Here is a 24,061-nt window from a genome sequence, read left to right as displayed (position 1 = left end):
GTAAACTAATCTTCTAATTATTAGGAAAAATACAGAAGGTAAGAAGGAGTTTGGAGTCCCCAGGACATGGACACCTTGCAGTCATTGAGTCAACAATTGCCTCCTCTGTATACCAAAGTATTCTAGTGTAGGATGTGAGGTTAGACACACATCAGTGAGAATACAGAGTGCAGCAAACATTCAGTCCATTAACACAAAAACAAATAATGCTGCTAAACAAAAGCTTCAGCTGAGACTGTAGCAGGATCTTGTAACATGACTGACCACAAGCACAGCAGCTAATCTACAACAGACTGACTGACAAAATAATCAAGGTGCCTCATCCGAAACCTCATGACTGCACTGCTGTAGCTGGACCTACAGAGAGCTATGCATAAACTAATGCTACCAACTCTCAATGAACTGAATCAACTCTGTAAAAAAAGTAGGCCAAAATTCCTCCACAACAATGTGAGAGAGACTAATAAACCCATAAAGAGAATGAATGCTTCAAGTTTATGGCTGCCAAAGCTTCTATAAGCTACTGAATCCTAGCATGCACTCTTTCACACACTGCTGAAGTTGTATTTAACTCAAACGATTTTATTTTTGTCCTGATACATAAAACTTGACAATTAAAAAATGTTTTGAAAGAGTCTTTCAATGAAGACATACACGTTTTGTTAATAAATATACATATAAACAGGATTAAAATGATATATTCACAATCACTGTAATTTTTCGGGCACTGCATTGTTGACACAGTGCAGAAACCCTACTCTGACATTATCAGATTGGCACCTTGTTAAGTGCAAGGCCCACATGCGTCTGCTACAGCCTAAAATAGATAAGTGTAGTAGTGGGCAAAGATGATATCCACTGCCCCACTGCTCTGCTTGACCTTGCATGTGTCCTGGTTTCATATTTACACAGTAACATAGCTTGTATAGGAGGAAGAGGGCACCCTCAAGTGTTTACTTGGAGCAGGCACATTTTTCACTTTACAACAGTGTGTGGGGCTGATGATTGAGCTCAGATTAGCTGAGATTCATTTAGCTTTATGAAATTCATCAATTTTGTCCACTATACCAGTGCAGCTTACAGTAAGATAAGAAGATTTGGAGATCAAGTTAATTTTAAAACCCCAGTCATTTATAGACTACTAACTGACCAGCAAGCTCGTTGTATGAGCTGTCAACTTGACGAATAAACTTACCAGATTAAAGAATACATTTTGTTACTATTGTAATAATTTAAAATATGTAACCACCATAGGTTACAACTTGTAGTCTAAGCATTTATTTTAACATGTCCTTCCTTAGCAACTCTTGTTGCCACCTGGAACTTTTAAAAGGTGCTCAGAATACCTGGGGACTCTTTTGGTTTGAACACCTTCGGGGGAAAAAAAAGGTTGTGAAAGACGCTACCGCATTTAACGTGTCACTCGTTAACTTGTAAACTCCAGCCTTGTTAGACACCATTACATTTAAATAATATGAATTGAAAAAATTATTTTCTGTTGGGATAACCTTGCCATACTATGTTTCATCTCCCAGTGTACCCTGTAGGCAACAAACTAGAAACACAACAGAAATCATTGCAGCTGGATTTAAGCAGCATTGGAGCCCTAAAAATGTCAGAAATCTGTGTGTTATCTTCAACAAGTCACCCGTATGAGAGTAAATACAACTTTGTATGAATACTGAAGAGGAGCTTCATTAAATTCTACAGCAATGAAATAATATATATGAGGGGGCGGGTCTTCCGGATGTGACTGCAGTGTCGGAAACGCTGTCAGACGGGAGTGATGCACGTGCTGGAGTTAGCTGCAGAGAGAACATGAGCACTTGTCTGTTGAGGTTGAAGAGGCTCGAAAAAGCAGCGAATATCTCTCACGGTGCCGTTTTCTGGTCCTCTTCTTTTCATTAGCACATGCTCAGACTGCTAAGAGGGCGCACAGAGGAGCCTGACGACGCACTGAAGGGTAACTGAACGAGGAGGAGAGCAGCTCGCGGCGCGAAAGAGGAAAGTTGTCGGTGTCTGAGCCGGTGCGGCTTTAGAGAGTGTTTTTGTGTTTCTGTATGCGCACCTCGGCAGCTTGTTAGGGTGATTTATTTACAGTCGAAGGCTGATAAGAGGACTGGTGAAGGCTGTTTGGACAGCATGGCGGACTACCTGATCAGCGGGCAAACCGGTTACGTCCCCGATGACGGGCTGACGGGACAGCAGCTGTTCAACGGAGGAGACGGACTCACATACAAGTAAGGACCTTATCTCTATACCTGTATCCCTGGTAAGCAGGCCAAGTTGGGCTACTTAAGTTTGTACGTAAGTGGTTCATGTTTCTCAAGACATTCTACTAATATTATGAAGCGAAAACCAGGGTGTTACTTAATTGTTGCATTTATTATCGTGTAATAGGTGCATTATTGCTAGGGCTTACTTTTAGCTCAACGGGGATAGCGCCCCCTCAAAAAAGAGGATCCTACATTTCCCAGAATGCAATCAGTTTCAAGAACAAGAATTTGTTTTTGTGTGCCTGTGTTTTGCGTTGTTAATGGTTTTATTTTTGTTTGTTTTGTTTTCAAGTAAATCTAGTGGCATTTAAATATGAACTCGCTGTTTAAATTTCGCGCCTTTTGAAAATCTGCCTTGTACGCAGGATTGAACGTTTCACGGTGAATCCACTGCCTCTGTGTAACTGTGCAGCTGTATGTATTAGCAGGGAAATCACAGCAAAATTGTTCAGTGAGGTTTTGAAAGTCTCTATAAATTTTAATTGTTTTCACTTCATAAATCGGGCATTGTGCGTCAAAGGATCACTGGTGCCCTTCAAAGCTAATAATACTGGACCAATCTGAGTTGAAGCCTATTGGAAATTAGAGGGGTGAACAGTCCTTCGGTGCACACACTTGCCCTAAATTTAGGCTCTGGCTCATGCAGTCCTGTGTTGTTAAGCTGGATCCTGTGGACCCTGGCTATATTTAGAACGTGGGCCCGGTAGTCCTCTGCACAACAAAACTGTTTATTCTTTAATGAAATTGCTTTTTACTCAGCAGGGAAAACTAAGAATCTGATTCACTGATTATCAAATCATCCACAAGATGACTCTGAAACTTTTCAGCTTTTTCTGCCCCCCCCCAAAAAAATCTGAATGTAATTATTTCTGACAACCAACCAGTAACCAAGGAATCCAAAATCCAATGATGGATTAAAAGAATTTTTAAGCAATTAAAGATTTCAAAACTGTTATATATTACAAACAAAATAAAAGGAAAGCAAACAAATTGTGTTTTAGTGTTTCTTCTTTTTTTCTAAATGGGTAAGAAAATAAAGCTGTATCAGCGAATCCTTTGACCCACTGGAACCCCAGGTTTAATCTATTTTAAATGCTGTTCATGCATAATAAAAGTGCTGTGGCTTAATGACACACATTTTCTCAGGTTGCATGGATGAACATGCTTTCATACCCTTAGTCTGTTTCTGGGCCTCTTTGCCTCTACTCTGCTCCATGTATGCTCTGCAGTCTTTGTGAACATGACACTCACTGACAATCCCCGTCCAAGAAATTCATGTTATGTCCAGTTTGCAGTTGCATAAGATGTGTTCTTTTCTCAAATGCCATAACTATTTCTGAGCTTAAAAATCACCTGCTCAATATTTAACCTGTCATGTTCACTATTTACAAAAAATACTTACAATTACAATTAGTGTATTATTCCTTTTAACTCTTGGAGTGAAGCCAGTTTAGTCAGACATCGGGGGTTAAAGTGTTTGACATCTCAAAGGAAGCTTCAGAACTGTAGGCTGAAAAGATCTAAACTTTCTTTTACTTTAACTGTTTTTGTTTCTCCCCCAGTGACTTCCTGATTCTGCCAGGCTACATTGACTTCACTGCTGATCAAGTGGTGAGTTGAGTCGACAGACGAATAATTGCCAACATGCAAAATCTGGTTAAAGCCGATGTTGTAGTATTATACTAATCCAAGCTGGATAATGTTCAGGGTGGGAGCATATGAGGTGAGAGTGAGGATTATGAGCTGTGTGCCTCCCATCTCTTAATGTTATCTCACAGTGCTTTCATAAATTGCACAGTTTGTTTTCACTTTAAAGAGACTCCGTAACTTTTTCTAAATGCTGTCACTGTGACGTTCAGGGGATACCAACTAACTACAAAACTGGCAAACCGAGGTGGGGGCACACCTATCTAATGTTTACTAACTTTAGCCTTCATGAGCTGCTGGTCATACCAGACCAAGTAAGGTTGTAGCAGAGAAACTCCTGTGTTTATTGCTCTTGAATGTTGTGCTCTGAGAAATGTCACCAAAGGCTGCACCAGCATAAACCCATACAGCACCGTGGCTCACAAGGTTAAAGGCGTCTGGGGGGGGCAGGAAATCTGATAGTGTGTTTGATTGAAATGACCATTTCTCTAAGGTGGTTAAGTTACTTCTACTACTTTTTATCTTATTACTTCTACTTTTTGTCCTTCTCTCTGTAAACACAATAACTTGTAGAAGTATTGAATGAGTTCTTAGCAGAGGTGTAGAGTGGGGTCATTGCTTAGTCATTGTCTTAATGATTTGTTGGTTGAAAATTGACAAAAAGCCTTATAACTTAGAAACTATGATTCTTACAAGTGTGGTGTGTATTCTTAACATATAGAAAGTACATTATAAAGATTTAAATTATGTCACATTTGTCCTTTGACTTCTCCTTCAAGGTCAATAGATTGATCTGAAGGTCTAGAGCTACATAAAATGACAGGCAACATTTTGTCGACTTGGGATATTTTTGAGTACAGTGATTCATTTTTTGTAGGGTACAATAACAGGTTATAACTGTTTTAATACAAAACAATTAGAATACACGTGCAGCATTCCTGAATACATTTTTCTTTTTTTAAGCAAAAACTTGTGATCTAAAGCTTTTAATTTGCTCTTTATTATTGAACAGTTAAACAAATTTTACCAAACCGTACAATGAATGTTACAGATGTACTATAGCAACATAAAAACACAATTATTCTCAAAATGAGGTGAAGTATATTAAAATGGGTTTCAACAGTGCAAAAACAAAAGGCATGCACATTGCACTTGTTTTTAATGTACTACACACTCCAGTATGTTGAAAAAGAACAAAGGAGAAAAATGAATACATAGAAAACACAATTCTAGTCCCAAAGTAAATACTGGCTAGAGACTGAGCTGCCTTGGTGGAGGTTTGCGCTCTTGGAGTCTGTCTTGTTCATCTTAGACTTAGTTCATGCAACATCATAACCACATTTGTGTCAGAGCTGCAGTTTCCTTTTGTTATTGACATAGAAAGCAACACTCTGACCAAATATATGTGTAATTTTGTTAATATGCATTCTTTTTACAATGCACATTTAAACAGTAGCTCTGAACTATTTTTTTTTTTTTTTTTTTTTTTTTTTTTCCCCAGCTAGTTTTGGTGTGTTCATGTTTGGACTGGACTGTTGTAACGAAGGAATTTCTTCTATGGTGATTTTAGGTGGCTCAGCATGTTGAGATATGCTGTATAAGCATTCCTTATGTTCTTTTAGTTTTAGGGTGACTGATGCATTGCTCTTGCATTTCACTGAGCAAGCATTTACTAGGACTGTTAGAGTTTGGAGGCCTAAGGTCAACATGACCCCACAAAACAGGTTTTTGGGCATAAATCATGAGTTTTGCACAAATGTCTATTAAAATAAAAGTAAGTAATGGACAATGTATTTCAAAAAGGATAAAAGTCACTTGCATCTCTCATGTGGCTTTAATTGAAACTGAGCATTTAGTCCACTTTGTCAAAAATAGTTTGTATCAGAAGATTAAAAAAAAAAATTGTCTGTCACCATGAGAACATGTTAAATTTACTCCACAGTCACTCAGATTAAAAACAGTATGTTGTGTCCTACTGACATATACTATTGAAGCATAGCTGTAAGTAGAAGTACTTCTCTCAGCTGGAAAACAGTCAGATGGCGGTGAAACACCTCAGACGACATGATTGTCCTGTAAGTTGAAAGAAATGTCAGTGCCATTCATAAATCTGTTTAGTTGCCTTTCTTCGCTCCAAATATTTAACTATCTAAACACACACAGTCTAAAAACTCTGTGTCACTCTAAAAACATGTCTAAAAACATGACATGTTTTGTGCTGGTATGTTGTAACAAACTGATACATAGTGTCAAGTGTTTTAATGTCCAAAAAAATGTGATGTTGTAATGTCACAGCCATTAAACTGAAACTGGTTAAATATTTCCACCTCTGCTTACCCCACTGTGTGAGGCTTGAAAGGTTAAACTGAGTGTTTCTGTGTATGTAGGACCTGACATCGGCGCTCACCAAACAAATCACCATGAAGACCCCCTTCGTCTCCTCTCCTATGGACACTGTCACTGAAGCCAACATGGCCATCGCTATGGCAGTGAGTATAACAACCAAAGGCATTTATTATTCTGCCATCACATCTGGCCATCCTCAGGCACACACGCATGTGTTATCTCTTCTTGCAGCTAACAGGTGGTATAGGCTTCATTCACCACAACTGCACTCCAGAGTTCCAGGCTAATGAAGTTCGCAAAGTCAAGGTAGGGATTCTGTGTTCAGTCTGTCTCTCGTCTTTTTTATGCATGTTTATTTTCATCTTTCTTAACTCGTGTCTTTTTTGTGTGCATGTGTAGAGCAGTGTATTTGTCTGCTTCCCAGCTTATAGAGTATAGGCAGTGATTCCTTTATGTTCCCTTCACCGCTCCTTTTTTTTTTTTTTTGCTCCCTCTTTATTTTTCCACATCCCCATCCTGTTTTTTCCCCCTCCTCATTTCCTTCCCCCCCTTCCTTCTCCAGCGATATGAGCAGGGCTTCATCACAGATCCTGTGGTGATGAGCCCCAACGAGCGAGTAAGGGATGTCTTCCAGGCCAAGGCACGCCATGGGTTCTGTGGCATCCCTGTCACAGATAACGGCAAAATGGGCGGCAAGTTGGTGGGCATCATCTCATCCAGAGACATCGATTTTCTGAAGGTGGAGGACCACGACCTTCCACTGAGTGAGGTGGGCATGCAAAAAATTGGTTTGATCTTGAAATTTACATCTCAGAATGCTCTAGAGACACTTTCTTAGAAACCTTTGTAATATTTTTCTCACAGGTGATGACAAAGCGAGATGATCTGGTGGTTGCCCCCGCTGGGGTGACTCTGAAAGAAGCCAATGAAATCCTCCAGAGGAGTAAGAAAGGTGTGTAGGTTGTTTCGTGTAAGACCTGATAATATGATGATTAAGTTGGGCCAGTTGATCAGATTTTGTCTTTGATCATAATTTTGGCTTTCCACAATTGCGGGAACATGATTGACTGTTAATGTGAATGTGTGGCCTGCTGGTTGAACACAAAGCAGTCCCTAAATCACTGCCTGACGGTGTTGCCAGCACATACCAGTCACCGCTGTTTCCTGCATGCTGCAGCTTAAAGTTTCCTGGATGTACTCTGAATGAGAAACAGTACAAAGACAGATAAACAACAGATATCAAACAGTCAAAACAAATAGCAAAAGTCTGGCACAGCAAAAGGCAAAGAGGTTGTTATTCTAAACAGATCTTCATCCATTATTTGGAAATACTTTAGATTTAGTGCGATCTGCAAAGCAACAAACTAACTTCTTCAACCACCTGAAAACACTTCACTAACTGTTAGGGCTGGGCAATATCATACCGTTCACGGTAATACCGGTGTAATGTTGGGCAATGATAAGAAAATGAAATATCGCGATAGAATATGGGTAAAACGTGCATGCGCAGTGCCTTTGATTTCATACGCACACGGCGGAAAAAGCATGGCGGCGACGGAGAATGAGAAGGGCGAAAGCGGATCGTTGAATGAAACAGATGAACCAGAATTCACGTGAATTCAGAATTCATCCGTCAGATACACAACAAAGCACTGTTTTTGGTAGAGCATGCTAGCGGGCTGTCGTTATTACTGTGGTTTTTTTTTGTTTTTTTTTTGTTTTTTTTGAAAATACGGCACACTTAAAATCAATTCTTTGATTTTTGATTTTTGATTTTTTTGATTTGATTTTTTTTTTTTTTTTTTGCACTAATAAAGTTGTGGAGTTGTAAAGTATTTTGTCTAGTGTCAATTATATCGTCAGTTATATCGTTATCGCAAATTTTCACATGTATATGGTGATAAATAATTTTGGTCATATCGTCCTGCTCTACTAACTGTGGTAAAATGACTTCATGAAGGCAGAGGGGGAAAAAATGCATTATCTAAGCTAACACTGGATGATTCACGTTATCCAGTGTCAGTGCAGACATCCATAAAAGGTGAACCTGAGGAGTCCATCAGCACATCTATCCGGGTTACAAAGACTCACTGAAATCACCAATACAACTGCATCGTCTAGTCAGTGTAGGGGACAAAAGATATGTTATCCCCTCATGCAATTATTTTCTCAATGTGGGATAGAGCTGCACTGTAAACAAACTGTGGAAGGGGGAACAAATGGGATCTCACAGCCACTGTGCTCTGCTAGAGCTCCACCGATATATCAGCTGGCTGATAGATGAAATTGTAAAAACTAAAAACCAACTTTCCGCCATGTTAATGTTAATGTTGCACTGTTTGTCCACCAGAGGGCACTTTGTAACGTCCTTGTTGGGGGCACCTAAGAACAAGCTGATCTAAGCAGAATTTTGCAGAGTGTAAATGAGTAACCCATGACTTGTAGTGACAGTAAAACAAGACCATTGTTAAACTGCTTTGTCATTATTTTCTCAGTAAGGATAAACTATGATCATAACTACACATAATAATTGTTATGGGAATCAGTTTCATGTGTCTGAAAGGGGAAAAACAAAATCAGCCAATGTTGGATTTCTAAACCGCCAAATATAGAGTAGAAATATTGTTATTGCTCTTAAAAATCTTGTATCTGTTGGGCTCTCTTTGCTAAATTTTATTCACATATGTCATGCTGGTACAGTGAATAGAATGAGACTATTTTGTCTTTAGGTGAGATGGATAAACGTCTTATTGTTTTGCAAAGATTTTTAATAGGAATATAATGCAGTGTAAAAGTGACAGCGGTATTCTGTTTTTTGTGTAAAGTTTATAAAATGATTTATTTTTCTTCCAAGAGATGCCATGACTTTAGTTGATGAGGATCAGTTTTATTTTTCTGTAATGATTTGTACATTAGTTGGAATGTAGCACAACACTGTTGTGCTGATGTTAAAGCAGTGCTCTGTTTACATTACAGTGCAATAAAAGTTTTTGGCGGAAAAATCTGTGAATAATCGTGATCATAATTTTGGCTATTATCACGAAGCCCTGTGATGGGGAAAAATGTACCAAGGAACAGGGTAAGCTGCTTCTAAGTGCACAGCATGAGCATGCTTTCATGCCTTTGGTTCCTCCTGCAGGTAAATTGCCCATAGTGAATGAAGAGGGGTCCCTGGTATCCATCATCGCTCGCACAGACTTGAAGAAGAACAGAGACTTCCCCTTAGCTTCCAAAGATTCTCGGAAACAGCTGCTGTGTGGTGCAGCCATCGGCACACACGATGACGACAAGTACCGACTGGACCTGTTGGTGCAGAGCGGAGTGGATGCGGTTGTACTAGTAAGGACTTCTAATGTGCTTTTTAAAGGCGTGGAATTTTTCTAGTGCAGAGTTTGGGGGTAAATTAAGTCGTGTTGAAACTGGGGACGGGGCTTAAACTGCGACCAATTTTTGGTTTTGTCATGCAAGTAAGAGACCTGCCTTGGTCCACTGACAAATATTTAACTAAAACTACTTAATGAAACAGTGTGCATAACCATGGAATCTGAAAAGAAAATGCAGTCGCTTGGATGAAGGACAGAGTAGACCTGCCAATTATTGTTTAGAATACACAGTTTTTTGTTGTTAAGGGGTTATCTTCAATCTGGGTGAGTCTTCATGTCTTTGAATGGGAAGATCATGTTATGTTTCATCTCTCTACCTCCAGGACTCATCTCAGGGCAACTCGATCTTCCAGATCAATATGATCAAATATATTAAAGAAAAGTACCCCAACCTGCAGGTCATCGGTGGCAATGGTAACTTCACTTTACACACAAATATATTCTCTTGTAAAATATTCAGAGAAAGTGTTTTCTAAAAAGAAAGTGTTCACTATAGAATGGATGCTATTTTCTATGTATGCACTTGTCAGAATGGTCCATGATAAAGGCGTATCGTGCAAAGGGGGAGCGACACATCCTACATTTGTTCACAGCCAGTGGGCTTGAGTGTTGAACATTCATGTCTTTGATTGTATTTGATGCTCATTGATCTGTTGCTTGTGGTGAAAATTACTGTTTGTTTTTTTGTTTTTTTTCCTCCTCTGTGTCTCACCCGGTCTGTGGCAGTCGTGACTGCAGCTCAGGCCAAGAATCTGATTGATGCAGGAGTGGATGCACTGAGAGTGGGGATGGGCAGCGGCTCCATCTGCATCACGCAGGAAGGTGAGTGACTGAAGGCAAAACTGTACAGACAACAGGCACATCGCTTCCTGCTTCCTTTTATAAAACGGCTCTAAACCAGTCTGAAGCCCTTGATCTGTATGGTGTAGCAGCTTCTGCTACAAAATGGGAGCAGTAAAGTTCTTCTGCAGCAAAAAACAATACTTAAAGTCTGCTTTGCTTGATGAATCCTAAAGCACGGACCAAACCAAGAATGGAAACCTAAACTTTCACCCTGTGTAGTATATCGTATTGAAGGACAATTAATTCTGTATTTTTGTGTACTTTATGAGTTTCCTGATGGAAACGTGAGCATTTCCAGTTGCTTAGTTTGTTGACATTTTGTTGCATTCAGGGGTAACTGTTGTTGACAGTTCTGACCCTTTCTACTATCTGATGTGTGATCATCTTTGTACATCATAGGTTGTGAAACATTTATGCTGCAGCCTCATCTTATTATAGAAAATAATGATCAATTATTATGGTTTCTTCATTGATTACTCAAATTGGGCATAAAGCTGCAGTGCTAGTGGACTTTAAGTCATCCTTTGTGAACTTGTCCTCTAAGTTAGACAATGCGGTACATGATTATGGTTTTAAACTAATGTTCATTGAGATGTTTTATTTACACTGGGACATCTATTTAGTACTTAAGTTATGGTTCTGTGGAGCTGCTATTACTGTGTAGCAGGAGTTTGGGTTAGGAAGTTGAAGTTGTTGGTGGATATACTGCGGTCACTTTTTTTGGGGAATGGGGCCTAGTGGGTGGGGATGAGAGGTACTCTTCAGTTTTTGTTTAGCTTTTTGTATTTGTTTTATTTTTCATTTATTTCTTTAATCATGATACTAAATCTAGCCTGCTTTTCATACACTCCTTTTTTATTGATTTGGTGAAGAGTATCAGCATCACCCCATTAGCATCAGTTTTGTACTAAGACTGAGATTCTTTTACTTAAAACTTGTTACACAGCAGGCTTTCCCACTCTCACCTTTACTTTTCACTTTATCAGTAGAGCCTCTCTCAGCCACCTCTCAGAACGTCTTTGTAGTGGTGTAGTGCAATCCTGTGGCATAGTGCACAGGATTGCTATATATGCAGATGATTTATTATTATTATGTTACAAATCCAACGACTCATCTATCTGCTATTATGGAATCACTTTAAAATTTTGTCTCTTTCTCCCATAAACCTTGATACACAGGAGCTTAGACAAAACGGAGCTACCTTTCCGTCTAACTTTTTCTGACTTTAAGTATTTAGGAGTGCATATCAAGTTTAATCCCTTGTTGTGATAACCCTGTTGTAATTGCCTCCGTGGAAAATTCTTTTATTTATTTATTTATTTATTTTACAAAAAAAAATTTGGTATCAATTCCAGTGCCACCTTAATTTTGTCTCTGCCTCTGCTCTGACTCCAATCTGTAATAATCAGCCCCCCTCTTCCTTTCATGTATGTGCAAGAAAAGGAGTCAATGTTTTATTTATTTATTTATTTATTTATTTATTTATTTGGAAAGACAACAGTTTTCTCAGTTTTTAGTGATATGTCTTTTGTACAATTTGCCCTCATATTTATTCAGCTGTTTTCAAATAAGACACACTGCATCCTCTGCTTCCCCAGAGTTTCCATGTCAGCCCCCCAAGCATTTGTGGGAGGACTTATATGAGTTGAAGTCTCACAGTAAGGCTCTTATCTCATGAATATATACTTTCATTACTGCACTGGGCAATTACTCAACCAAAAAGATCACTTCCAGTTGAGAAAAGGAACTGGGTCTTAAATTTGGGGAAGATTACTTGGAAAAAGTAATTGATAGTATTCATACCTCATCCTCATGTGCAAGACTCTTCCTTACTTAGTTTAAGACAGTAAATACAGGGTGGGTGTCAGATGGCCCTCTTCCTATTGGGGGGGGGGGGGAAGTTATATCCAAGATGGCCGACTTCTAAATGGCCACCATGGTCACCACCCATCTTGAGGAGTTTGCCCTCTCACATATACTAATGTGCCGCAAACAGGACTTTAATATCACCAACCATTCCCATGTTATTACGGTGTATCCATATAAATGGCCCACCCTGTAGATTGTATTTGTCAAAATCAAGACTATCTAAAGTATATTCTGACAACCTCGACCTGTGTGGCAGATGTATTACCTCTCTGTGATTTAACTCGTCTGCCTTACACTTCAATCATACTGGACTTTTTGTTGGCACATTGTAGAATTTAGCGTTCCTCGAAAGCTCTTCACCCTCCAGCTACATCACTTTGGCTGAAAGATCCAATTCAGACTCAGAGGGTATGCTAGTGAGGTTTTATAGATGCAGCAGCCTTTTATCATTTATTTTAATTCCTTGAAAACATTTGCACCTGGCTAATTTTGAGTATCACATTTTTATTTTATTTTTAAATATTAGGTTAGACTTTGGGATGGGGATTGGTTTGGATAAGCTGTTTAGTTTGGTTTCCACAAAAGCTTCACAATGTTAATGGCTTGAACTATTGATTTATACCTTTTTTTTTTTTTTTTTTATATCGCTTGTTTTTGTTGGGCCTGATATGTCAAACTAGATTAGATAAGAAAATTCTATAATTGGTATTTAAAAAAAACAAAACAAAAACGTACGAGCTGATCAGCAAACTCCAATGTAAAGAAATGCAAACTTTGTGTAAAACAAACAGCGGTGCTACAATGAAAATCTACAGTAAAGCTACAGAAGTTAAAAAGCGTACGTGTGCAGACTGACTGAACCTGGTATGTTTATAAGGCAGCTTGTGGAAGGCTGACAGCAGCTGTCCAACTTTATATGGCAGCAATACCTGCAACAACGGGGGTGCTTCTAAAGGGGGGTATGGGGTGTACTAGAGCATATTTATTTCAAGACTAAAGTGACGTTATACTGCAGATTTAGATTAATATAAAATGTAAATTACGACTTAAATTGTACCAATATTTATGAATACAAATGAAAGCTTTTTCGATAGGCCACTAAAACTCTCAGCCACTAACCTGGCATTATTAGCTTGGACACTGAATTATAAGTAGTTGTTGCAGCACATGCTCCTATAGAGGCTTAAAGGTTAAACATACATATTGCTATGTTTCTAATGATTTATTTTTGTAAATAAATAATTACAAAATATTTTTGTTAATGACACAACTACTTATTTGATTAATTGGTTGAATGATTGATAGAATATGGAGAATATAAAATAATTGCTAGCTGCAGCTCTAATCCTGACTGTTTGCCTTTTGGAAATGAGGAAAGCTTTTTGTTTAAACTCAGTTTAAATGTTATAACTGAATCAGTCTGTCACTTTTATGAGTTTTGTTTGTCTGGTGTAGTGAGGCTCTCTCTGCTCCTTGTTTCTGACTGCACTTGTCTCTATGTTGACTATGATTCTTGTGATATCATTAGGCATTTCTTGTTCATTTCCTTTTGCTTGTATTCTGTTTTGCTATCGTCTTCATCTTGCCATCTTCTTACCTTCTGCCTTCCTTTCTGTCTGCCTCCTGTTCTCTCCCCTACTTCTCATCCTGGTGCGTGCGTGCGTGCGTGCGTCAGCTCCCCTCAGTGTACCACCAGCTATAAAGCTCCACAGCCCCAAAACCCCAACCACTGTTACGGGATACTCCAGTAAGTTCCCCTGCTGGTGTGCACTAGGCTCGGTTTGGCTCCATCATCACAGTGTGTCTTCCCCCCCCCCCCACCCCCACAGCCTGCTGCATTAATTGGGGTTCAGCTTTGCATCTGTAGGTGTAGTAGGGTTTTAGAAGTTGGCCTTTGGGGTTTTGGGGTTTTTGCTTGTTCGTGTGTCCACACTAATTTGTCGATCATGCTGAGTAGGGATGGGTACCGGTATCCGGTGCCATTATGGCACTGGTTCTGACATAAATGGTAATAACCAGACTGAAAAGCAGCGCACATTTCGGTGCTTTATTTCGGTGCTTTTTTTTTTCTTCCTGAGATGTCATAGACTTTGGATTCTAGCCAATCATTTTATCTTTGCAAGCGCAGTAGGCGGGCCCAGGTACGTACGTTCTTTTAGAGCAGAGCTACAGATTAAAAATGCCCAAGGCGAAGCAGTCAACATCTGGCTGTACTTCACAGCAAAAGATGCAAACTCAGCAGCCTGCAACAAGTGCTTTAAGGTGATACTGTGCAAAGGAGGTAACACCTCGAATCTGGTGAAACACCTGGCGACGTATAGCATTTTGTTAAAGCCGAGAAATGCGCCGTTTTTGATAGCTTGCTGCGAGACCTCACACCGTGCACATCTACTGCGTGTGGGTTTCCTGTTATCGGACCCGGAGTTAGCAACATCCCCCAAAAACCCGAAGAGTCCTGGTCCGTAGCCCTGCCAGTGTAGCAGAAATGATGACGGATGATGATGGCAGCAGCAGCCGTTATTCTCTGCGTGAGTAGCTTAATGTTGTCCGTGTGTAAACTAACCACGTTATTGAATTAATGCATGTAAGGTGAACTAGCAAACACCGTCGTAGTTACATGCAGCTGTCTTCTTGTTTGATGGCAGATACTCCCTTCACCCTGGCCAAAAAGGCTAAAATGACCAAAGAAAAAGTGGAAAACAGCTAAACATGAGAGGTTTTTGGACAAAGTTTGTGTTTTTTCCATTGATTAAGCACTGCTTCCAGCCAAGAGTGATACCATAAATCCCCTATAGCTGCAGAAAAGGCTAACATTGTTATCTTTTTTACAAAAAAACAGCTGAACATGAGAGGTTTTTGAACCAATTTTGTGTTCTCCATTCTTTAAGCACTGGTTCTAGCACCGTTTAAGCACCGGCACAGTTTCAAAAGTACCGGTTTGGTACTGGTATCGGATAAAACCTAAACAATACCCATCCCTAATGCTGAGTGAATGTTGCTCTTCTTCCACCCACTTTCCTGACCTTTTGATTTCTGTTTGAAGCCATCAGATCGAGACACAAATGTAAAGATACTATTGGGGAGATAGTGGCTGGGTTCAAAGGCCACTGCTTATTGTGTTAGGCGTCTCATCCATGTCTAACACACATTCCTAACATTGGAACAAAATCAAAAAGCAGAGGATTACTAGATGGTGTGACTAGCTACCACAGGGTGTCTCTGTTCAGCACTTTTGGTCATGTTTGTGTGCTGGTTGGGACAGACTTTGCTTAAGGATATAAATGATAAGAATTAATCACCTTTGTCTACAATGTGGGGAAAGATGTTAAAGAAGTCGCTGCCACTGTTTTTGGCTGAAAATTAATCTGCACTCACCTGCTTTGTGGGCTCATTTCTGCTTTGACCCTGCTTTTCATGAGTCAAAACAGAGTAGAATAGTAAAGATTTGTAGCTTGAACCTATTGAGCTTCACTGTTTTAGAGTACGGCCATTGCATATGATAACAGTTCCCTCTGAAACGTTTTTGTGTTTTTCAAATAAATAGCGATCCAGTATTTCCCCACATAATCAGATTAAGGAACTGCCACTTTATTGAGCACTAGATTTTTACTCGTCTTGGTCTTAAGCTGGGGACATGAGTCCTTCCGCTCCGCAGCCTTGGTGAGCTTGGCAGTTTTTCTAGTTGTTCACCTGCTGAAGGCTGTGGTTTTGGTGGTTCTCCAGCTTGCAGCAGAAGCACTCTCTTCACCAGCTGCAGTCCAAGATAGAGTCCGAGATCCTCTGTAGAGGGATGCAGCTGATTGATATCGAGGGCTGCAACAACGGCAACCCGGATAGATTGAACAGCCAAAACCTGATTGGCAGTAAATATACCTTGCTGGCCCACCCAACTAAAGTCTGTGTGGGGAAACACTGGAATCATTAGTGCTGGTAAGTACCTTGCAGTCCTGAGTTGGAAGGAAATGACGAGTTCAGCGGTTTAATAAAAGGAATTGGAATGTTGGGATATTTGTGTTTTGGCACTTTACTTCTGTTGCTTAATATTAGAGTAGTTGATCTTTTGAAAAATGGCTTTGAAATCCACTGAAGAGTCCTCTGCAGCTACAGGCAGCGTGTATTATGAGAGTTTGATTCTTAGAGCAGTGTGGTATTTCTCTGCTGATGTGACAAATTTAACTTCCTCATTTTCACATTTAACAAACATAACAGACATGTTCCCAGTTTGTCTGCTCATTCACTTTGTTTCTTTTTTCTAAACGTTGAACAGTTTGTCCTATTATTAGTCGGTGGAGATTTCTTTCCTCTTGCCTTCTCAAACTGTCAGACATATGAAAGAACAATGGCTAAATGATGGAAAAGCTGAATCTTCCAAACTGAGGCCAGTTCTTTAGCTAAATATGTCATACCGTGGTGTTATCGGCTGATTTTTAAGCAACTTCAACCACTTAAGCTTAAAGCTAGTTCTCCATACAACAAGTGAAGAGCAGGTGTAAAGTAAAAAATGTTGGCCATCATCACACAGCCTCTGTCACTGAAGACAACATTCTGCGTTTTTAAATAACCGACTGAAGCAATCCCCTGCATTGTTTACAGATTGAATTGAATTCAATTTGTTTTTATTTTAATGACAAAATTACTTTTCATAAGGTTTTATCAGCCTGAGCTTGCTGCTAAAGGACACATTAGTAAGATGGCGCATACTGCTAGGTTTACTCACAATACATTAATGTGGATAGCTGAGTTGTGCTTGGTTTGGTGGTTTCAAGCTGCATAAGATTTTTTAAAAGGCTCATATTAGCTGAAACCTCAGGATCAAGCTTAGTCAAGACAAGTTGGTGCATCTGGCTCGAGTTGTGTATTTACAGTAGTACAGAGATTCTTTACAGGGCACCTTTCTCAGTTGTACCTGTTTAATCCACCTTCATCTGTTTTTTCCTCCTCTCTCCTCGACAGTGCTGGCATGTGGCAGACCCCAAGCCACAGCTGTCTATAAGGTTTCAGAGTATGCCAGGCGTTTTGGCGTTCCGGTCATCGCTGACGGCGGCATCCAGACCGTTGGCCACACCGCAAAGGCCCTAGCACTTGGAGCATCCACAGGTATGGATTTGATCATCAGGTGAACATGCATTGAAGCCATCTCGAACGAGAAAGAAAAACTTGATTTTTATCTTCTTGTTTTATTACTGAAGAACTGATTAAAGAATTTTAAGATGCAACATAATAACTAGAAATGGCACGATACCACTTTTTAATGTCCAATACCGGATATCATAAATTTGGATATCTGCCGATACCGATATGAATCTGATATAGCGTATTTTGTAATCAATAAAACTGTTTTGTTTGTTTTTTTTAAATAAATATCTTGCTGCATTTTGTATAAGTTCATACTCAAGTTTAAAAAAAAAACAAGAGACTGAAGCTATTCTGTTATACCTGTATGCAAAAAATACACTCCACCCAAAACATGTTATAGTTCAGCAACACTGATCAATCTAATAAATTTAAACCTACACCATCCTCCCTATTCTGGTATTTTAAAGAGTACTTACCTACCTAACTAATAGGGTTGCCAACTCCCAGCAAAAATATTAGAGAACCACCCCCCGCCCCTTAATCGATGTAATCAACTTTAATTTAATGCAAGCGTAAAACAAATGCACAGAAATCACTTATTTTTCTACAATAATTAAATAGATTCAACATCTTTCTTCAACAGAATTGCAGACTGCACAGATGGTACCTTCCCAAAGGAAAAAGTACTATAGCTTACTAGGGTGTATATTAGACTTACTAGTTACTATATACAATAATGGATTTCTATACATTTAATCAGATGACCACTTTTGTTGTAAGATTCAGATAATTATTTATTCAAAGTTTTTAAATGACATAACAAAGAAAAATATTTCTTTGTGCCCCTGGCCCCCGACAAAACTTTGCTAGACCCGCCCCTGCACAGTTACCAGCCGTCAGCTACATAGGAAAGGATCCTGGTGTTATTTGTCTCTCAGAAATAGTTCATAACTTCCCTTCAACTCATTCATGTCACCTAAAAGGTAAACCTGTTTCTCCATCACCCTGCTCAGCTCTGATGATTTAGTAAGAACATCTCCTAGTTCCATCTTCATGTTTCCCTCTCACCACATATCCAAACCGATATCATGACCAGCAGCTTTTACAGCTGTGGCTCCGCCAAAACCTCAGCTGACACTAGAAAGTAATATTAAATACATTCTAACAGCAGCTTATCACGCTTAAACGTGCTGCTGTTGTTTATCCGCCGGTCTCCTCTTTCTAGCACAAAGTGGGCGATAAACAAACGAGAAAGAGTGGACTTGTGGCAGAAAAGCCGATCAGCTGATCATTGATCATTTTCATGCTTGAAGTAATAACAGGGGAGGGAGGGGAAGTGAATGAGAGAAGTAGTGTTGATTTTTTTTAATTCTAGCTGAAGTACGGGACAAATCGCTTCCTTTTCACCTCAGTATGGAACTCCGATCGCCAGTCCAGCTGTGGCTCAATATATCAGTTGTTAAGCTTAACGTGGAAATACTATGCAAACATTTAGGCATGAACTTACACACTTGCTTTACTTCTCTGGGATAGTTTTGGCCGAGATGAAATGCCGCGGTTAGGAAGCATGTAGCGAGGCTCCAAATACTCCACCAGACCGCCGACAGGTCTCGCAGACAACAGCCGCTCTGTCACGTGACACATACTGCTCCGATGCGCCGAGCTGGGTTACGCCAAGTAGCGCGTTTTGTGAGGTGATTTTGTGATACTTCGGATCGGATTACGTTTTTTATTTCTCTCCGATATCCGATCCAGTAATTTAGGTCAGTAACGGACCGATACGTAATATCGGATCGGTCTATCTCTAATACTAACTGCACCCTACAGTTAGTGAGAAGGTAAAGTCTGACTATGGAAAGAGCAAATTTAAAAAAATCAATCACCTCATTGTTGTAATCTCAGCACAATTTTATCTTTGACTTTTTTTTTTTTTTTTTTTTAATATATGATAGAGTTAAATGTTTCAGTAACTTTCTTTTTCTGTGTGTCCAGTGATGATGGGTTCTCTGCTGGCTGCTACTAGTGAAGCTCCTGGTGAATATTTCTTCTCTGATGGCATCAGGCTGAAGAAATACCGTGGCATGGGCTCCCTGGACGCCATGGACAAAAACCTGGGATCCCAGACCAGATACTTCAGGTATCAGTAATACAACAAGGGGCTGTCCACCTTACACAGCCAGTCTGCCTGTCACGTTGTTGGGCCTTTCTTTGCCAGTTTTCCCCAGCAGACAACACTTCCTCATTTCATTTTCAGTGGTTTGCAGAACACAGCTGTTGTACTGCTATGTGGTGGTAAAGAATGATGAGCCTGCTAGAAAAGTATGGCGCTGGCATTTTACTTTTAAAAAAAAAAAAAAAAACTTCATCTAATAGACAACCTCTAACAAGCTTACAAAGATGTTCACTGAACAAACTGGTCTAAACAGGCTGTTGAAGTTGATATGCTATCAGTGAGCAGTAGGTTGCCTAACAAGGGGTTCTCTCCACACTACTCACTCCTTTCTCCCTCTTCTCCCCTCCCAGTGAGAACGATAAGATTAAAGTCGCTCAGGGTGTTTCCGGAGCTGTGCAGGACAAGGGCTCCATCCACAAGTTTGTTCCTTACCTGCTCGCTGGCATTCAGCACTCCTGCCAGGACATCGGAGCTAAAAGCCTAACCCAACTCAGGTAAAAACACAAACCTGTCAGAGTTAACGCTGCACTCTGAGAGCACTCAAACAGCCACACGAGAAGAAAAATGAATGTTTAAATACTCAGAAGCAAGCCAATAAAAAAAGTGATTAAATGTCCAGTGATATTTGAAGCACAAATCATGATCGATATGCAGTATGAATTTTACTGTGTCTAAATAAACACTTTCATTTGTACATCATACAGAAAGGTTTTTGAACTTTTTTTTTTTTTTTGGGTTGCTTTTATCAGATAGCACAGCAGGGAGTAGACAGGGCAGCTGGGAGAGAGTGTGGGGGAAGATTGGGGACCAAAGTGGTGCCCAACAAATTATTATTTTTTTTTTTTTGCAGAAATGTTTTTGACGACAAATACATTGACAGTTATAGGGGGGGAAAAAAGGAATTCATTACGAAGTTTGAATCTGATGTACTTGACACATTTTGTAAATCACATTAGTGTGATGTGGCTAACCAAGTACAGTCAGGTGTATTACAAGTTCTATAGCTTGACCATTATCTTGTATTTCACAGAAATTTGATGTCCAGCTTTATTCTTATTTCCTTAAGTTTTATATTGTACTTAATTTCTCACCATTTCTGCTGTCATCTAACAGCTGTTTTCTTTTTTCCTTCTCCAGAGCCATGATGTACTCTGGAGACCTGAAATTTGAAAAGAGAACAACATCAGCTCAGAAAGAAGGCGGAGTCCACAGCTTGCACAGGTACACACGCACACAGACATGGGTTTTCCTCAGTACAAATCCACTCTGTTTTGCTTAGTTTCATATTTCATGGTCTTCAAATTTCCTAGTTTCATGTCTTACCACAACCACACAAGCCTTCAGTTAAACTTCCTCTTTAGCGCCTGTAATCAGGCTACTGCTTTGTCTGTCTTAACAGGAAACCTCAGGGAGTATCGTGGATAAGTCGTGTGATCTTTTCTTCTCATACTCTTTCTCCCACAGTTACGAGAAACGTCTCTTTTAAGGAGAAGCTTGTCTTCTGATGGAGAATCCTTCCAACAGACATTATGCAAAAACACTACTTGCCAGATCATCTGATAGCTGTATTTGACGCACACCCACACTTCTCATTAGAGTAGTCTGTAAAGATCAACCTCTTTCAAACTCCACTCTTCCAGTGATCCATTAGTCTTCCTGCCGGTGTCATCTATGCATCGTCTGTTTTAAATGTGAAGGACTGAATTAAAGCATTTCAATAAGTGCACAGGTGATTGTGTCATGAAAATATCCAGTGCTTTTCATGTTGTTTCAAAGTATTTGAACCCTGCTGTGTCCATTTCAAGATGAACAATGTCCAGTAATAAAGCATGTGTTTTTCATAAGTGGCTGTGGTCTGTTTTTGTTTAATTGAACAACTTTGCTAAAACTTTAAAGAATCCTTATCTAGTAACTTGTGCCCTGCATGTTCTCATGTTACCTGAGGGAAGAGAAAAGAAAAGGATGTGCTGCAGCTTGTAGATGAGAAACTGTCTGTTCTAAACCGACCATTTAGTTTCTGTTCATCTAATGTAGGGAAGCAGTGAAGCCGACCCATTCATTTCAACTTCGTTAGTAGCGAGAGCTGACGGCCATCTGTGTGCCAGTTTCTACACACTTTATATCATCATCCACTCAATTTACTCCATTTAAGTCAGACTTTAAAAACAGGCTTGTTTTAGATTAATTTCTAATTTTATGTTTGATAAAGAGGTCATGGGGTCTATACGAAATATTCTTTTTCAATCTGATTTGAAGAATTGTTTAAAATTTGTACATTTATATACTTCGCTGACCTGAGTAGGTTGCACTGAAGAACTGGAACTAAACATCCAACTTCAAAACTTAATGCATCAAACAGTTAAAAGCCTTTCAAAGTAATTCTTTGCAGTTTGCATCGGGACAGAGAATATTAATCAATCTGTACATGCTGTAAAGTTAAGGAGAACACACACACGAAAGCATCATGACATTTATTTTGGTTTCCAGTAGTCCTGTGTGATTCTGCAAATTCCGGTATCAATCTGATACCTATCAAATACAGGGCCAGTATTGCCGATATAAACACAGGTACTGATACTTTGACCTGTAAACACAGCTTATTTAGGGGAGAGCAGTGTGTCATAATTTAAGAAATCCTCAATTTGCAAATTCTGAACACATTTTAATGACCACTAAATCCTTTTAATAAAATAGTTTAACACAATTCAGTGAACTTAGTATCAGATCAATACTCTTTTCCATCTGTGCGGGTACAGTGTTAACATTTGGATGGATCTGCCCACCTAGAGTTTCCAGAGAAGCTCAGTTTGTTGCCACTCAGTCCAATCTTGCTTCGAGGACAGTGGTTTCCACCATCACATAGAAAGCCACCACCCTTTCTCCGCCTACCTCCACATCTTCCTATCTGCTGAAGGTCTCCAGAGAGCATCAGGTATTCCTCTGAATCTCCCGGACTTTCCAGGCTGAAACGCAGACTGTCTGATGGGAGTTGTCCGGTCACACTCTGTTGGTCACACCTGCCCTCGGTTCATCCATCATGTCGCACGCAGACGTTTGTAATTAACACACAGGAAAGAGTCAGTTTACATGCCTCAATTAGCACAATGGATAGATGAAGGTTTTACATGTGAAACCGAACCCCGATCTGTGAAATAAAGCCACCATTTGTACTTAAAGTCACTTCTGTGACTTCTCCTACTACTTCTGGTAAGGGTGCAGTGGTCATGGCAGAGGCTGTTTTTTTCTTTTTTCTTTAAGGTTTTCATTTGTTCCAAAAAAAAATTTTTGTAAAAATAGGCGATACAACTCCCACAATGCCTCCTTTAATGCTGAGTGACCGTCGTCGGGTACAAAGGCTCACTCTGGTTACAAGAAACCTTCAGATGAGAACACGTTTGAAAGGGTTAAGCTTATTTGTATGTTCATGTTACATCCTTTTCAGCAGCACTCTACCGACATTGTGAGACATACCCAAACCATACACAGATAAAACAATGGTTACGATATTACAATGCAATATTAAACTTTCCAAATTAACTGATTTTAGCCCATTTTAATGGTTACAATTAACACCACCTTTGTTGTCACTACTATTATGAGTATTAAGTCATTACTACGGCTACTCATAGCTGTAGAAAACAGAAAACTAATAATGCATTTTATGTACGGTAGTCTTTGGAATAAACAAATGGGTATACAGTTGACATGTTTAATGGTTACATATTGGTTAAACTATATATCATATAAGTAAGGTAAGGAAATGAGTCACGTAAAAAACTATATCTCTCATATATTGTGTTTCAGATTCTAATTATGACGGTTTTTTTTTTTATTTTAAAGTGACTGATTCATTTCCTTACCCTACTTTCAGTGTGAAAATGATATACAATATAATACACACTGCATTCTCTTGCAGTGGAAACAATTGAGTATAATTTCAATCAGATGTTGTTTGATTGTATAAAATTTGAAAAAAAACAAAAAACCAAAACGGAGTCCAATAATTATTTTACAAATGATGTTTGATTATCTGTGCGTGGTGTTAAAACCTGATCTACAACAACAGTTCATGAGATTAAATTAAAAATGCACCTTTACTTATTTACGACACTCTTATCCCCTATTTGTTAACCCAAACAGGACTGAGTAGGTTTAAGTTGTGGAGATTGAACCATCCACCAAAACAAAGTGAAGGAGAATAACGTTTCTTGTGTAGGCTCACAGCATAAAAAAAAAAAGGAAAAAAGTAGAATATCTTCTGGTCCTGGATAATCCAGATTTTTCCAGTTTTATTTTTTTAAGCACCATAGAAGTGTTTTCACTGAAAATAAAGTTAATTTGTTTGAAAGATATGAATCTGACCTTTTAAAAATTACATCAGCTACTAAAACCTACATGCACTTAAACTTGTATTTTTTAATCTGAATAATCTGATCCTTTATAAAATA

At 39.2% G+C, this 24,061-nt stretch overlaps 1 protein-coding gene and 1 long non-coding RNA gene across 3 annotated transcripts in view; one reads left to right on the top strand and one right to left on the bottom strand.

The window, feature by feature from the left end:
* Positions 1–1,749: 1,749 nt before the first annotated feature.
* impdh2 (IMP (inosine 5'-monophosphate) dehydrogenase 2) lies at positions 1,750–21,457 on the top strand. 2 transcript variants are annotated; one of them, XM_040047651.1, is made up of 15 exons: positions 1,750–2,240; positions 3,839–3,887; positions 6,311–6,412; positions 6,501–6,575; positions 6,832–7,038; positions 7,134–7,221; positions 9,409–9,608; positions 9,976–10,066; positions 10,379–10,474; positions 14,040–14,111; positions 17,318–17,461; positions 19,433–19,577; positions 19,964–20,107; positions 20,751–20,834; positions 21,078–21,457. In XM_040047651.1, exons 1-15 carry the CDS (start codon positions 2,143–2,145, stop codon positions 21,097–21,099), a joined length of 1,617 nt encoding a protein of 538 aa, XP_039903585.1. In that variant the 5' UTR covers positions 1,750–2,142; the 3' UTR covers positions 21,100–21,457. The 2 variants fall into 2 exon arrangements, with proteins under 2 accessions (XP_039903585.1, XP_039903586.1); XM_040047652.1 differs by lacking the exon at positions 14,040–14,111 and having other exon boundaries at positions 1,751–2,240.
* The window catches only part of LOC120743792, a 29,316-nt gene continuing 10,664 nt past the window's right edge, over positions 5,410–24,061 (bottom strand). The window contains exons 5-6 of the long non-coding RNA XR_005698266.1: positions 20,705–22,630; positions 5,410–7,468 (exon numbers count right to left, since the gene is read on the bottom strand). This is a non-coding gene — a long non-coding RNA (uncharacterized LOC120743792). The remainder of the gene's footprint in view (positions 7,469–20,704; positions 22,631–24,061) is intronic.

Source organism: Simochromis diagramma, unplaced genomic scaffold, assembly GCF_900408965.1.
Source record: "Simochromis diagramma unplaced genomic scaffold, fSimDia1.1 OVJJ01000387.1, whole genome shotgun sequence".
Lineage (NCBI taxonomy): Eukaryota > Metazoa > Chordata > Actinopteri > Cichliformes > Cichlidae > Simochromis > Simochromis diagramma.
This window is presented reverse-complemented; position numbering and strand designations above follow the sequence as displayed.

Coding starts and splice junctions, on each gene's coding strand:
- impdh2 (XM_040047651.1), top strand. CDS start 2,143: ATGGCGGACTACCTGATCAGCGGGCAAACCGGTTACGTCCCCGATGAC. Junction 10,475..14,039: donor CATCTGCATCACGCAGGAAG/GTGAGTGACTGA, acceptor TGCGTGCGTCAG/CTCCCCTCAGTGTACCACCA. Junction 20,108..20,750: donor AAAAGCCTAACCCAACTCAG/GTAAAAACACAA, acceptor TTCCTTCTCCAG/AGCCATGATGTACTCTGGAG.